Source organism: Setaria viridis, chromosome 1, assembly GCF_005286985.2.
Source record: "Setaria viridis chromosome 1, Setaria_viridis_v4.0, whole genome shotgun sequence".
NCBI classification, from domain to species: domain Eukaryota; kingdom Viridiplantae; phylum Streptophyta; class Magnoliopsida; order Poales; family Poaceae; genus Setaria; species Setaria viridis.
In genome coordinates, this window is record NC_048263.2 from 37,663,505 (window position 1) to 37,677,276 (window position 13,772).

General features: G+C 51.8%; 3 protein-coding genes across 3 annotated transcripts; 1 reads left to right on the forward strand and 2 right to left on the reverse strand.

Annotated features, from left to right (window-relative positions):
- The first annotated feature begins 14 nt into the window (after nt 1-14).
- On the forward strand, nt 15-4,184 carry LOC117838423 (type I inositol polyphosphate 5-phosphatase 5). Its single transcript, XM_034718454.2, has 10 exons — nt 15-817; nt 923-1,007; nt 1,103-1,177; nt 1,269-1,356; nt 1,504-1,608; nt 1,755-2,370; nt 2,442-2,635; nt 2,748-2,856; nt 2,966-3,114; nt 3,219-4,184. Exons 1-10 carry the CDS (start codon nt 734-736, stop codon nt 3,439-3,441), a joined length of 1,728 nt encoding a protein of 575 aa, XP_034574345.1. The 5' UTR covers nt 15-733; the 3' UTR covers nt 3,442-4,184.
- LOC117838441 (uncharacterized) lies at nt 3,781-7,614 on the reverse strand. The gene is made up of 6 exons (XM_034718477.2): nt 7,455-7,614; nt 6,008-6,098; nt 5,643-5,819; nt 5,199-5,297; nt 4,846-5,088; nt 3,781-4,533 (listed from the first exon to the last, which is right to left on the reverse strand). Exons 2-6 carry the CDS (start codon nt 6,077-6,079, stop codon nt 4,069-4,071), a joined length of 1,056 nt encoding a protein of 351 aa, XP_034574368.1. The 5' UTR covers nt 6,080-6,098; nt 7,455-7,614; the 3' UTR covers nt 3,781-4,068.
- A 1,986-nt stretch (nt 7,615-9,600) lies between these two features.
- LOC117838449 (probable beta-D-xylosidase 7) lies at nt 9,601-13,766 on the reverse strand. Its single transcript, XM_034718490.2, has 5 exons — nt 13,294-13,766; nt 12,178-12,477; nt 11,912-12,081; nt 11,624-11,721; nt 9,601-11,099 (listed from the first exon to the last, which is right to left on the reverse strand). Exons 1-5 carry the CDS (start codon nt 13,720-13,722, stop codon nt 9,730-9,732), a joined length of 2,367 nt encoding a protein of 788 aa, XP_034574381.1. The 5' UTR covers nt 13,723-13,766; the 3' UTR covers nt 9,601-9,729.
- Nucleotides 13,767-13,772: the final 6 nt, after the last annotated feature.

Sequence of the window (13,772 nt, forward strand, 5' to 3'; positions counted from 1 at the left end):
ATCGTTTATCCTTGTATGCGGACAAGAACCCGCTGACAAGGCATGAAAGATCCAGAATTCCAGATTCAGCCTCGCACAAATCCAGAGGCGCATAAAGTAACGCGCAGATGGCATCTAGCTCGGCAAAAGTCGGTGATATAAAATTTGTGGTCGAGAGTCAAACCATCGTGGTTACTGCTTATTTCTGAGCCGTTGGTTTGGCTTCTTTTAATCCTGGAAATTGTCCTTCTGTTAAGTACATTTTTTTTAATTATTCACTGCTAACCTCCAGCACGCATCTTGCAGTCCATCACTCCAATAATGCTTACTATACGTAGCTAACACCCATCATAGTATCACACTCTAGACATTACCATCATTGAACCCAGCAATACACAGGCACGGCGAGAGGGAGCATCCTAGGTGGTGTGGCAGAGAATGGAGAGAGACTCCCAGTTTGCTAAATCCAAGCAACAGTAACAAGTTTTCTTGTGATGCTAGGTAGCATCAAGGGGGAAGCTGCTGCAGCAGCAACCAGCAAGGCCCCCTAGATCCTTGGCATCCTTTGCCATTTCCATTTGAAGGCACCACAACACAATTCCCTCGCCGCCACCCGTTTTGACCCCCCCGCATTTACCACCCCCCACCACTCCTCGTTTCCCTCTGCCTTTGCCGGGGAAAAGAAGAAAGCCAGAGGAAACAACCGCCTCCCGGATGAGGGTCCTGCCGTGCCGCGCCTTTCACCGCCAGCTGCATGTCAAATCACAACGCGCCCCGCGACATCCCCAAGCCGGCCTCCGTCGACGAGTTCCTCGTCAAGAATGGCAAGAAGAAGAAGGTGAGCCGCGCCGATTTCCATTCCCCTGCGCCGCCGCGCGGCCGGTGAGGTTTCATTCCGAGCGTCGTCTTTGCTAACAATGTGGCTTGGTTTCGCTTTGCCCAGTCCTTCATGTCGGGCCTCTTCCGCAAGAAAGGGAGGAGCGTGGAGAAGAGGCTGTTCTCGCGGCGGGAGCGGGACATTGTCTTCGGTGAGTGCGTGCCGGCGGATTCTCGCCGCCGATCCCGCCCGGTCGGCGTATGGCGGTGGATTGATGATCCATGGTCTTGCGTTGTGTCTCTGCAGATTTCGAGGGGAGAAGCGGCGACTCGATGGAGCTCCTGGAGGCGTCGCCTGCTGCTGTCCGCAAGAGCTTCTCAGGTATGGCAATCCAAACCCAGATGATCATATTCATACGAGGTGACGATGCTGAAGCTGCAATCAGACTCGCTGAGCTGCTCTTTGCTTTCAGATCGGCATTGCACGACGCGGATCGAGAACCTGAGCCTGAGCTGCCTGAGTTCCCCCAGGGGACCCAATGTCGACACCCGGGAATACCGGTAACAACAACTTTTGTCATTGCAAGCTTGATGCTAATTCCGCTGATTCTGAAGAGCTGAAACTTGATGCTGGCGGATCGTGCTGATCGTTTCTGAGCATTGCTTTTATCTAGCGATGAAATTGGGCCGTATTTGACGATCTTGCAGGGTGTTTGTAGGCACATGGAATGTGGGAGGGAAGCCTCCTGACAGCAGCGTTAACCTCGAAGAATTCCTGCAGATTGAAGGATTGCCTGACATATACGTCTTGGGGTACAGATTTTTCCCATTTCGTTCCCATCTTTACGCAACCTGCATCGTTCTCCCTCTCTCAGTTCTTCGCGTTGTGTTGCTATTCAGAAAATATGATCAGCATATATCCTTGAATAGTTGAATTAAATCTTCGGATTTTCGCAAAGGTTTCAGGAGATCGTCCCTCTGAACGCGGGCAACGTGCTGGTCGCGGAGGACAACGAGCCGGCGGCCAAGTGGCTGGGCCTCATCTACCAGGCCCTCAACAGGCCGCCGGCCCAGGAAGGCCAGTCCTCCGGCGACGAGCTCTCGCCGCCGGCGTCTACCTCCTCCTCCTCCCAGACCCAGAGCACCCGGCCGAGCGCCCGCGACCCGGCCAACGCCATCCCCAAGTCCTCCAGCGGCGGCCTGCTCTTCCCCCCGAAGCCGTCCTTCAAGGCGTTCAACAAGAGCTACCGCGTCGACAACGCGCTGGTGAAGACGTGCACCTGCATGTCCGACCCGTCCACCATGCAGCGCCGGGCGCGGGAGATGCGCGAGTTCCTCTACCGCGTCGAGGCCGCCGCCGCATCGCCGGGCCGCGCCGCCGCCGGCGACGACGACGGCGAGGGCGGCGACCAGAGGCATGGCGGCGGCGGCGCGATGAATTACTGCCTCGTCGCGAGGAAGCAGATGGTCGGCATCTTCCTGTCGGTGTGGGTCCGGCGGGAGCTCGTGCAGTACGTCGGCCACCTCCGGGTGGACTGCGTCGGCCGGGGAATCATGGGCCGCCTCGGGAACAAGGTCGGCGTCTTTCTCGTGTGCACGCCCAAAGCTTTTCTAGCCTGATGATGCTGAAGTCATGGCGGTTTCAGGGATGCATCGCGATGAGCATGACGCTGCACCACACGAGCATCTGCTTCGTGTGCTGCCACCTGGCGTCCGGCGAGAAGGAGGGGGACGAGGTGAGGAGGAACTCCGACGTCGCCGAGATCCTCAAGAGCGCGCAGTTCCCGCGCATCTGCAAGGTGCCGGGCCAGCGGATCCCTGAGAGGATCATCGACCACGAGTAAGCCAAGCACCCACTAATCACTCACTATCTCACTGATGATGAACATTGCAGCAGTAGTCTACACGGCTGGAGCTTATAACAATGGTGAGCTGATGTTCATGCGATGCAGCCGGATCATATGGCTTGGCGATCTGAATTACCGGGTCTCGATGAGCTACGAGGAGACGAAGATGCTGCTAGAGGACAATGACTGGAACACTTTACTGGAGAAAGACCAGGTATGAACTGGAGTACGACCAACCAAAATTTCTGATATGCAACAGTAGGAAGGAACGCAGTAAAACCGCATGGTTTCAGAAAACCTGCTGACAATGTGTTCCTGAACAGCTCGCGCTCGAGAGACAAGCGGGGAGAGTGTTCAAGGGGTGGAAGGAGGGCAAGATCTACTTCGCGCCGACATACAAGTACAGGCAGAACTCAGATTCATACGTGTGGGAAACCGCGAAATCGAAGAAGAAACGACGAACGCCGGCATGGTACAGAACAAGTACAGCATTTTGTCTGAAGATTCAGGCATGCCAAAGTCCTGACGCTTCATGAGAAGAACGCTGGGATTTCTGAATGTTCCATGTTGATGCAGGTGCGACCGGATACTGTGGCACGGCCAGGGGATCGAGCAGCTGCAGTACATCAGAGGCGAGTTCAGGCTCTCTGATCACAGGCCCGTCTGCAGCGTGTTTGTGATCGAAGCCGATGTAGATAGTGGGAGCAAGATCAGAAAGGGTTACTCAACTCTGGACGCCAGGATCCATTGCGAGTCCCCCGCGATACCCAAGAGACACAGCTTCTATGATGACTTTTGAAATTTTGGCTTGTGACGGTAGTGTTGTCTATAATAGCTTACAAAGGTCAGAAATGTTTGTATTGAAAAGGCTGAATTTTTTCAAGCCTGGCACTTGCCTTGTACGGTTGTACCAAGTGGCATACTAACTGAAAGCAAATGGTGGTTACTGACCAGAAATACAAATGAACGATGGTTTTTCACCCCACAGCTGCCAGTGGAAAGTGCTTGCGGTCTTGCTATCAGGTGCAGAAGATGCCAGCCAGCCAGTACTTAAGATTCAGAAAACACGCTGGCATAGCATAAACTCAACGCAAGTGGGGAAAATGAATAAACTGAAACAGCAATCTTACGATGAAACTGAGGGTAACAAAATATTGTATTAGTTCTTTACCGTCTGTTGGATCTCATTCTGCCACAACAGGGTTCTTCAAATAAAATCACGAGGGCAGAAAAATGGAGTGGGATAGTGAGGGATGAAAGAAACAGAGTGACGCTGACTACAAAACAAGTCAGGCATAACGATCCTGCCATGTGTTAAAAGAGTTTCTCATCGCCTTTGATGTTCATCTATTAATGAGAACACACTGTTGTAGAGCTCCTATCAACATTTACCATTTACGTTTCATGGTGATACTCACAGATCAGATTAAAGGCCACTTTTATCTGCTGGAGCAGTATCTTCTCCCGGCAAGCTTTTCTGCTCAACTGTGCTTGATTCAGTCTGTGTTTCTTCCTCCTTTTCAGATTCGGTATCCGATTCTGCCCTCTTTTCAGGTGCAGTATCTGTTTCTTCCCTCTTTTCAGGTTCAGTCTCTTCAGCCTTCACACCCGAGGAGCTGCTTTCTTGGGGCTTTTGGTTGCTCATCAGATATGGCTCGGAAGCAAGAGCTGAATTCTCAGGACTCCAGAATGATGGCATCTTCTTGTCATCTTCTCTCATCCTCACGGCATAATCATTTATATTGAAAGTAGCTGGATTCTTGCCACCAAAAGCACATTCTAACTCATCCATGTTGAAAAGATCTTCAATGATCTTCATGGTGTCAGGCCTATCTGAGTATACAAATTTGACCTTGTTTCTGGTCTTCCTCTCAAGAATGGGGCTTGCCATCTACATTCAGATCTAGACTTTAGTTCTTGAAATATATCATGACAACTGTAAGTAACATCAGGTATCTAACTTCCTTTTTACATTTTTATGAAACTGATACTTATGTACAGCAACAATATAAAGACAACATAATAATTAAGTAAACGAATAATCCTTGCTTCAATATCAAGAAGAAAATTCAAACACGTGACAGCAATCTTTTACTGGAGTCTATGCAGAGAGGTGCATGCAATTGGTCAGGACATGATATATTTGGGCATGTCATCCAATGTTTCTGATGAAATAATAAGCTCAAAGCTTGTAGAGACATACCTTCCAGAAAGGCTCAAAAAACTTTGGGGCATTGTAAAGAATTGCCACACCCAATCTTTCAGGATAATGACCTTGAAGGACATCTGCCGTCAACTTTGTCACATTAATTGACAGGTTACCTAAGTTGAAGCCAGCAAAATCAATGAGCCAAACCATCTGATCCTGACCATGTGGCAGATTTAGAATTGCATTCTCCATACAGTACACCAAGTACTTGACTTGCCCTTTGGCATCCTTGGTATTCTGAAAAACAAAATTACAATTCAGAATGACTGAGTTAGACAGCATAATATGATATAAACTACAGGTACGGATTCGATAAGTGGAAAACAGGGAGAGGAGCATTATCAAACCTGGCATCCAGGTCTCATGACAAGGATACTCCGCCCACTCTTGTCAAAGTAATCAGCTCGGTAAATTTTTCCAGTCACAGCTTCATCAGATATATCATCCTACATAATAAAATTCAAATAAGACTTTCTATAGATGATAATCCAGCAAACCAGATGTCATAATGCATCAAAAGTTTCACAAAGCATGCTAGAAGCTCCACGGTGGCATAAGCATAATCACTTGTACCATGTGGATTCATGAATTATAACTTTCCTTTGAAGCAATTTAAATGAGAAAAAGCTTTTCTATCAGATGATAATCCAGCAAACCAGATGTCATAATGCATCAAAAGTTTCACAAAGCATGCTAGAAGCTCCATGGTGTAGTAAGCATAATCACTTGTACCATGTGGATTCATGAATTATAACTTCCCTTTAAAGCAATTTAAATGAGAAAAAGCTCACCCAGCGGATCTCATCTGGCTTATACTCTAAACGCCATTTCAAGGTTTTCTTCAGCATTTTTGTGGCCTTCCTCACGTCCCAGTTCCTTGCTATCAGGTACCTTGCAATTGAAGCGTCTGAGCAATATAGAGCTGATTTTCCAGATAGCTGTCCTAGTTCAGTTTTAACTTTACCGATCTGACATGCAAGAACACAAAAATGAGAAAGAATACACATTTTATAAGTTCAATATAAAGGTAATGGGAACAATGTGCTATTTGAGTGCCTAACAGGAAAAGGGAAAAAAGTTTGACTTCATTATATCCGGAGCTCTTCCATTTAGAACCAAACAAGAAAAATAGACTGTCCACCCATCATGGAATTACCTTGGACTTCTGCTCCTCATATAATGCTGCTTCTTTCCCATGACCATTGGTCACACCACTCGCTGAACTCATAGCGCCTTTTCGCTATTCCCTACAAAAATTGAATCAAAAGGTCTTGTAAGAACTTCAACATAAGTGACATAAAGAAGAATAACTATATCTGATCATGTGAGGAAGCAGAAACACAAGTGCGAAAGTTGACACCATTAGCAGTTTACAGTTTCGTGGTTATGCTGGCATTTCAACACCACACCAAACTCATGGAATCAAGGACAGCTCAAAAACAAAAGCACAAACAGTTTGTATTTGCCGATAAAGATATCATATCATATTTACAGAAGCAAACTAAAAAACTTCACAGGGCCCATGCTGTAGCAGAACATATTTAGAGGTAAACTAGAAAACTTCACTGAGGCCACACAGTAACAGGTACTGGTTTTTGCCTTGCACAGACAATGAGAAACTAGCAGTTGATATGTTAAAATGTGTCTACGCATAAATCTATATGGATTATGGAGCATTACCACAGTTGTGTGCATAAATACCTACTCCCGTATACGTTTAACCACATTCTTTGTATTAATAGACCAACAGCAACAGAGAGTACATTTCTGTCTTATACATGTATGCTAATGGTCCTAGTGATACTGTAGTAGTACAATAAAACACTACTGCCAACGAAGTCACAAGAAAAAATACAGCAATCTGAATAGACATCATGATGCAACATTGATAGCATGAACCAACACGAGATGGTGCCTTCCAAAGTTCCAATCTACGATATCAATGCCATCCAGTTCCCCCGACCAGGTTCAAGCACGAGAAATGGCAGGACCCAAAAAGGAATCCCAACTTTCCATCGCCCGTTAAGGAAACGGGCAGCCAAAGACCGGTAAGCAAAACTTCAGAACACCAAGTGAACACACATTCTCAAATCCTAACCACAAGTCCACAACCCTATCATCAGGAATCACCCAAATTCCCCCGAGAAACATGCAATCTACTACTTCCCATTCGCAGCAAACGAACAGAGCCCAGAGCAGCAAAACCCACTCGGCGCTCGGCGCTCCTCAGCCCCGCCACTACGCGCAACGGAGAGCCCCGCTGCGAGAAGCAAGGAATCCTGCAACTCCACCAAATGGCGCAGAGATCCTCCCGCAAACCCCAAACCGACGCAGCACGACCGCAGGCGAGAGCGAGACCCAACCCCCGATTGCCTCGAAGCCAACAGCCAAACGCACCAAACCACCCAAAGCCTCCTCACACATCACACGAACCCGAGCCCTCCCTTCCTCGCGCAGTCACCAAACAAATGCAGTACGCCCGAATAAAGGACAAGCAATCGTACGCCGTCTCAAGGAAGCACGCTCGCAACGAGGCAAAATCGCCCTCGCAGAGCTGAAGCAGCAGAAGAGCAGCGGGTAGAGGGCGAGCTCTCGGCGCTCACCTCGGCGAGCCGCGGCTCCGGGGGCGAGGAAGGCGGCGAGGCAGGATGCGCGGGCCGCGGAGCACGCGAGGCGGGTAGGAGCCGCCCGTCCCCCTCCTCCTCCTCCTCTTCCTCGGCTCCTCCTTGCTTGGGAAGAAGCGATGACGGGTGGGGGAAAAATATATGCGAGGAGGAGGAAGAGATCAAGAGAGGGTCGATCGCATCGGACGGCACCTGTCGGTTGGAGGCCCCTCACGTGGAGTATTTGGACGGCCGTGGCGGGCCCACGACGGACGTGGGGTGGGAAATGGAAAATTTATTGGGATGGATCGTCGCGACTCGCCGGGCGGCTGCTGAGCTGTGCTCTGCTGGTGGGTTCGTTGGTGTTGCTGTGATCTGTGATCAGGACATGTGCCCGGCGTGGAATAGTTTTTGTTTTTCCCTTTCCTGGATCAGATCGGGTTGCGGATGATGCTGTGATCCTGTGCTGATTTATTAGGGCCTTGTTTAGTTGCTAAAATTTGAAGTGTCAAAATTAATGTACCAGCACTGTAGCACACTGTAGCGTTTCGTTTGTATTTGTGAATTATTGTCCAAACATTGACTAATTAGGTTCAAAAATTCGTCTCGCAAAGTACAACAAAATTGTACAATTAGTTTTTAATTTCGTCTACATTTAGTACTCCATGCATGTACCGCAAGTTTAATGTGATGGGAAATCTTCTTTTTTCATAGTGATAAAGTTGGGAGTTGGAGGTGAACTGAACAAGAGCTTAGTCTTCTTGGTTAGGCATGGTGTGAGCTAATAAATGAGGATTGGTATTTTCATTGTTGCTATTGTGGAGGAGATGTCCATGCTTGCTGGGTCCTTTTCGTGGAAGAATCTTGTCCTGCGACCTAACTGTTGGTGTGGATTATGTGATGCTTTCGCTCTCGATCGATCCGGTACTGGTAGTGATGATGATGATGATGAGAGTGGTAGAGACATTTGCCTTTTGCGTTGAGGTTTTTGTTCCCTGGATTGGCTAGTCAACGGACTTGCTTTGTTGATTGTTCCGGGTGGCCTGAATCCCTTTGACAGCACACACACACACCCTTGTCAACAGACAGGGCCTGATGTTTCTAGAAGGCAGGCGCTGCTTGAAGTGCCACTGCCACACACACACTTCCCACTAGCGTTGGCAATGGTAGAGCTCGTCGCGCGAGTCCCCTCTGACTCTGCTGCGCCGGCATGTCCGCCACGACACGGTCGGCACGCATGGACTCCCCCGTATGAGTATGGCGGGTATGGCGCGGACCCGCAGCCCACGCCTGAAAAGTGGAGAACGGCCTCCTCTCTCCTTGGTCGTCCCGAGTACTAGAGTCCAAGGCCCCCAGGCCCCAAGAGGCCAAGACGACCCCGTTTTTTCACTAGTAGTAAACCGCGAGCACTCGCCGCCGCCCGTCCTCGCCAACCAACAGCGATCAGCGTCTCTCTCTCTCCTACGCCGATTCGGCCGCCCCCGCGCGCCGCGCCCGCCCACCGGCCGGCCGAGTCGGCTGCCCACCGCGCGCCGAGCGAGATTTCTACGTGCCGCTGCGCGCACTTGTGCGGTTGTTGCGGTAGCGATGCGTTCCGCGGAACAAAAATCAATCGGTCCGGACGTCCGGTGACAAATTGTTTGGCGCAACTTTGCAGCAGCCGAATCTGGTGAAGGATATGCCCCGGCCCGTACCCTACTGTTTATAGGCCGCTGTCAACACACGTGGTGGATCTTTATATCAAAAAAGGAAAGAAAATGCGGTGGACGTCTGCATCTCTTGGCAGCAACTTTTTTTTCCGAATCACAAAGTACTGCATAGGCTCACAAACACGTATGCACACTCACCCTTACAAACACACACGCAGCCCTACCCTTATGAGCCGGCAATTCTCAAGATTGATAAAGTCACCACAGGCGGGCACGTTACCTACCACTGAAAGAATAGCGCGGAGTTAAATCTTGAAATAAATTTAGAAAAATACGAGCACCAGTACCGAGTCGAGTACCGAGTCGAGAACTCGAAGCATGATGGGCAGTTCACGGCAGTAGCCTTTTGATTTATGCGTTGTGTTACTATCCGTAGTTCAATCAGATGGGACATGGGACAAGAACAACTCCTAGGTGTGAGGTACGTGGCAGACTGATTTGTCGATGAACAATCTGGCACTAGCAATGCCGTAATCTTGCTAAATTACCCTTCTCTGCTTGGAATAAGTTAGAGAGCATCGGAATACAATTTTTTTTTTGACACTCATCGGAATGTACTAATTCGATCACGCCATGAAGCTCATCTCGAACTCATCCTCGCCGACCATGACGATGTGGGACCCCTGGTCGATCACCTTCCTGCCGTCCTCGCTCGCCCTGCTGAAGTGCTTGCAGGGGCTCACCTCGAACTCCACGTGGGCCGTCTGCATCGCCCTCAGGTGCAGGGTCCGGAACCCGATCAGCTGCCGGGCCGGCCTGCCGCTGCCGTCGTCCGTCGCGTTGGGCCACCGCAGGAACACCAGTACCGGGTGCTTCCCGTCCATGGGCCCGTGGTTCTGCACCCGCACCACCGCCGGGAACTTGAGCCGCTCGCACGCCTCCGACCCCATCGCCTCCACGTCGTACATCGCCGCGCCGGCCGCGCTCGTCGTCTCCAGCGCCTTCAGGCCGGCGATGTCGCTCATGGAAGGAGGCTTCGTGCCGCTGGCGACGAAGCGGTGGGAGTACTTGGAGTAGCTCAGGCCGTAGCCAAAGTCGAACACGGTCGGGCCGCGGTAGAACCGGTACGTCCGGCCGGGGTACCCCGTCGCCGGGTCGGCGCGCATCCGCATGTCCGTCATGGGAACCTTCGTGAAATCCTGTGGGTACCACGTCACCGGTAGCCTTCCACCTGGGTTGTGCTCTCCGAAGAGGACTTGGGCAATGGCCATGCCGCCGGCCTCGCCGGGGTAGCCAGCCCAAAGGATGGCGCCGATCTTGGGGTTGGTCTTGGCGAAGCTCACGTCCACCGGGCCACCGCACAGCAGCACCAAGATCACCGGCTTATTGGCCGCGTTCGCGACGCTCTCGATGAGGCTCTGCTGCTGTCCGGGTAGCGTCAGGTCCAGCCGGTCGATCTCCTCCCTCTCCTGGTCCTGGTCGAGACCCATGAACAGGACGACGGAGTCCACCGAGCTCGCCACCTGGACGGCCTCGGGGATCGCCGTCACGTTGCAGGCGGCGGCGTTGCAGCCGGCGGCGAACCTCGTGTCCTTCACGTACCCCTGCAGCACCTGGAGCGGCGTCACCGTGACGCAGGGCGGGCCGAAGTAGTTGCCGAGCAGCCTCTCGGCGTTGTTGGCATTGAACCCGATGACGCCGAGCGAGGTGACCTTGGACTTGGACAGCGGGAGCGCGCCGGCGTCGTTCTTGAGGAGGACGATGCCGTCCTGCGCCGCCTCCAGGGCCAGGTTCTGGTGCTCCTGCGTGCAGACCTGGTCCGGCCCGATGTCGCCGTACCGGTTGCGCCTGGGGTCGCCGTTGAAGAGCCCCAGACGCATCCTGACGGCGAACAGGTTGTGCAGGGCTCGGTCGATGTCCTGCTCGGTGATCTTCCCCTGCTGGAGTGCAGAGGCGCCGTGCTGCTGCACGTAGCTGCCACAGTTCACGTCCATCCCTGAAAGTTTTCACGATCGGGTTATTGCGAAAAAGGTCAGAAACACGTTTCTGAATATTTCTGTGCATGGCATTTATGGAATTTCGTTGGAAGCAATTCGGACTACAGGCCAACAGCATTATTGGTTTGTGTTGATTTGGACCTCATTTTCAGAGTCACTGTTGATTTCAGTCGTCTAAGACTAGCTAGCAGGATTACTTACATGCTGATGTGGTCTCTTTTGGTGACACCTGGAATCTTATGACATCACGATATTCGTCATGATATCAATTATTTCTAGCGGATTGGGTTTCTCAGATCAGCAAAACAGAAAGGTGTGATAGCAGGTGGTGGAGCCAAATCAGCTTTAGTTCAGCGACCTAACGTAACCTATCTCTCGTTTCACTGTCCTAAAATTGTGCCTTTTCTGTTTCTGTTGCCATGTCCAAAATTGCCCAAGAGTTCCATGTGAGATGTGTTATATTGTGGACTAATCCATCTTAATGTAGTGTACTCGTGCATTGTGATTTGTAGTGAACTCATACCAGCCTTGAGGACATCTGCAACTGCATCTTCTGCCGTCTTGGCATACCCTTGCGCGTCATGGATGATCGACACAGCGTCGCAGTCCGAAGTGATGTACCTGATCAAGACACGTAAAAACGTGCAAGCATCAGCAAACCTTCCCATCCAGCCATCTATGCCAAGGGAAATGGAAACTTGAGCAAAACATTTCAGGATCTCCATGATAAGCTCTGAAGATTGCCGGAAGAGGATAATCTGTCACCCTCATGGTCCCTTTCCGACAAATCTCGCAGCAGACCAATGCTCACCCGTAAAATCCCCAGTTCTGCCTGGCGGTCTTGGAGAGGAGGTTGTAATCGGCGCACGTCGGCACGCCATTGACGCGGTTGTAGGAGCACATGATGCCGCTGGCATGGCCGTCTTCGACGCAGCTCTTGAACGGGGGGTTGTACGTGTCCTCAAGATCCTGCACCGTCACCTGAAAAGAGAGAAAGGTTTTGCATTTTGTTTCAGTGTCTCAGACCGCCTGGCCAAAGAGACCTGCTGAACCGTTCGGATCATCGGCGGCGCCCACCTGGGCGTCGAAGACGTATCGGGTGACGCCCTTCCAGTTCTCGAGGTCGTAGGCGGTGAAGTGCTTGCAGCAGGCGGAGGCCTCGAGGTCGGTGGAGTTGACGGGGCCGGCGATGGCGTAGCCCTGCACGCCGCGGACGAAGACGGCGGCGTACTTGCCGGTCATCGTCGGGTCCTCGCCGGGGGTCTCCTGGCCCCGGCCCCACCGCGGGTCCCGGAACACGTTGATGTTGGGCGCCCAGAAGGTGAGACCCTCCGCCTGACCGTTGTTGTACACCGCCCTCGCCTCCACGCCGATCACCTGCAATGCACGCCGGGCGCCGCCGCCGCCGCGTGAACAACAGCATCAGTCTCTGCTCTGCTCTGGAATTTTGCACATTTAGCAGGGGCCAATTCTAACGCTCGAATGTCTCTCAAGGAAAAGCAAAAAATTCAGCTTGTTCTTTGGTTGTCTGTTGCTTGAAGTTCAATGACTACTGCTCCCTCCGTCCCAAATTTTAGTTTTTCATAGTTTTTAACATGCACCTAGATATATTATTTAGTTTTTTTAGAAAAATCAAAACGAATAGTATTTTGATACGGAGTAAGCAGTACATTTCTTTCAACGTGTAAAAGAAGATGAATTCAGAAACGACTAGCAGTAGCAGCCCTACGTTCGTTGTGAATTCCTTGGACGAGTTTGAATCGCCTTCAGCACTTTTGACCAAAACAGAGGAGCTGTAAAGCTGCATGCACCTAACGCGTTCGTACGTGTATGCGTTCCAATTTCCAAAGTTGATGATACACACCGGTTGGTGAAATTAGGTGGAAGAACACGCGGCGTTTCTTTACAGTTTGTTACAAACAGAAAGCGCCCTGCTCTAGTGACCTTGCCACCATCATTTCTCATGCTCTACACGCTAGAGCACCTTACATTTTAGTATTATAAGAAATTTATAGTATGACCCCTCTGGGTGCGTGATCATTAGCCACTGAACTGATCATTAAACTTCGTCGGGAAACAGACACGTTCGCTTGTCCGTCGAACACCAACACAGAGCACACGAGAAAACGACGGCAGGTCGCGCATGCCCTGCGCGTTTACGATCGAACGGAGCGGGAGCAGAGGAATGGTTACCTGGCCGATGCGGTACCAGAGGTGCGGGTTGAAGCTCGCGGCGGTGAGGATGACCTGCGGGAAGCTGGTGGCGGCGCGGAGCGGGCCGCTGAGATGGACGCCGCGGCCGTGGTCGGACACGCCGTGCAGCGCCTCCGACCACCACTTGTACGCCGGCACGCCGAGCCTGGGGACGGCCGGGGACTCGTCCCCGAGCTGCGAGATCTTCTCCTCCACCGTCATCCGCGCCACGAGGTCGGCCACGCGCCGCTCGATCGGCAGCGACCTGTCGCAGAACGGGATGTTGGGCGGCGCACCGGCGCCGCAGGTGTAGGGCGGCTCCGACGCCGCGGCGACGGCGGCGTGCGGCGGCGGCGCCAGCGCCAGCAGCTGCAGGAGGAGCACCGCCAGCGCGGCGACGTGGAGGGAGGAGCGCGCGCGGCTTCCCATGGCTGCGTGTGCGTGTGTCACGGCGCCAAGTGAGCTAGCCTTGGCAGGGG

Coding starts and splice junctions, on each gene's coding strand:
- LOC117838423 (XM_034718454.2), top strand. CDS start 734: ATGTCAAATCACAACGCGCCCCGCGACATCCCCAAGCCGGCCTCCGTC. Junction 1,008..1,102: donor GGAGCGGGACATTGTCTTCG/GTGAGTGCGTGC, acceptor GTGTCTCTGCAG/ATTTCGAGGGGAGAAGCGGC. Junction 2,636..2,747: donor GAGAGGATCATCGACCACGA/GTAAGCCAAGCA, acceptor CATGCGATGCAG/CCGGATCATATGGCTTGGCG.
- LOC117838449 (XM_034718490.2), bottom strand. CDS start 13,722: ATGGGAAGCCGCGCGCGCTCCTCCCTCCACGTCGCCGCGCTGGCGGTG. Junction 12,478..13,293: donor TCTGGTACCGCATCGGCCAG/GTAACCATTCCT, acceptor CGTGCATTGCAG/GTGATCGGCGTGGAGGCGAG. Junction 12,082..12,177: donor GATACGTCTTCGACGCCCAG/GTGGGCGCCGCC, acceptor CTCTCTTTTCAG/GTGACGGTGCAGGATCTTGA.
- LOC117838441 (XM_034718477.2), bottom strand. CDS start 6,079: ATGAGTTCAGCGAGTGGTGTGACCAATGGTCATGGGAAAGAAGCAGCA. Junction 5,089..5,198: donor TCATGAGACCTGGATGCCAG/GTTTGATAATGC, acceptor TTTGTTTTTCAG/AATACCAAGGATGCCAAAGG. Junction 4,534..4,845: donor TTTTTGAGCCTTTCTGGAAG/GTATGTCTCTAC, acceptor ATCTGAATGTAG/ATGGCAAGCCCCATTCTTGA.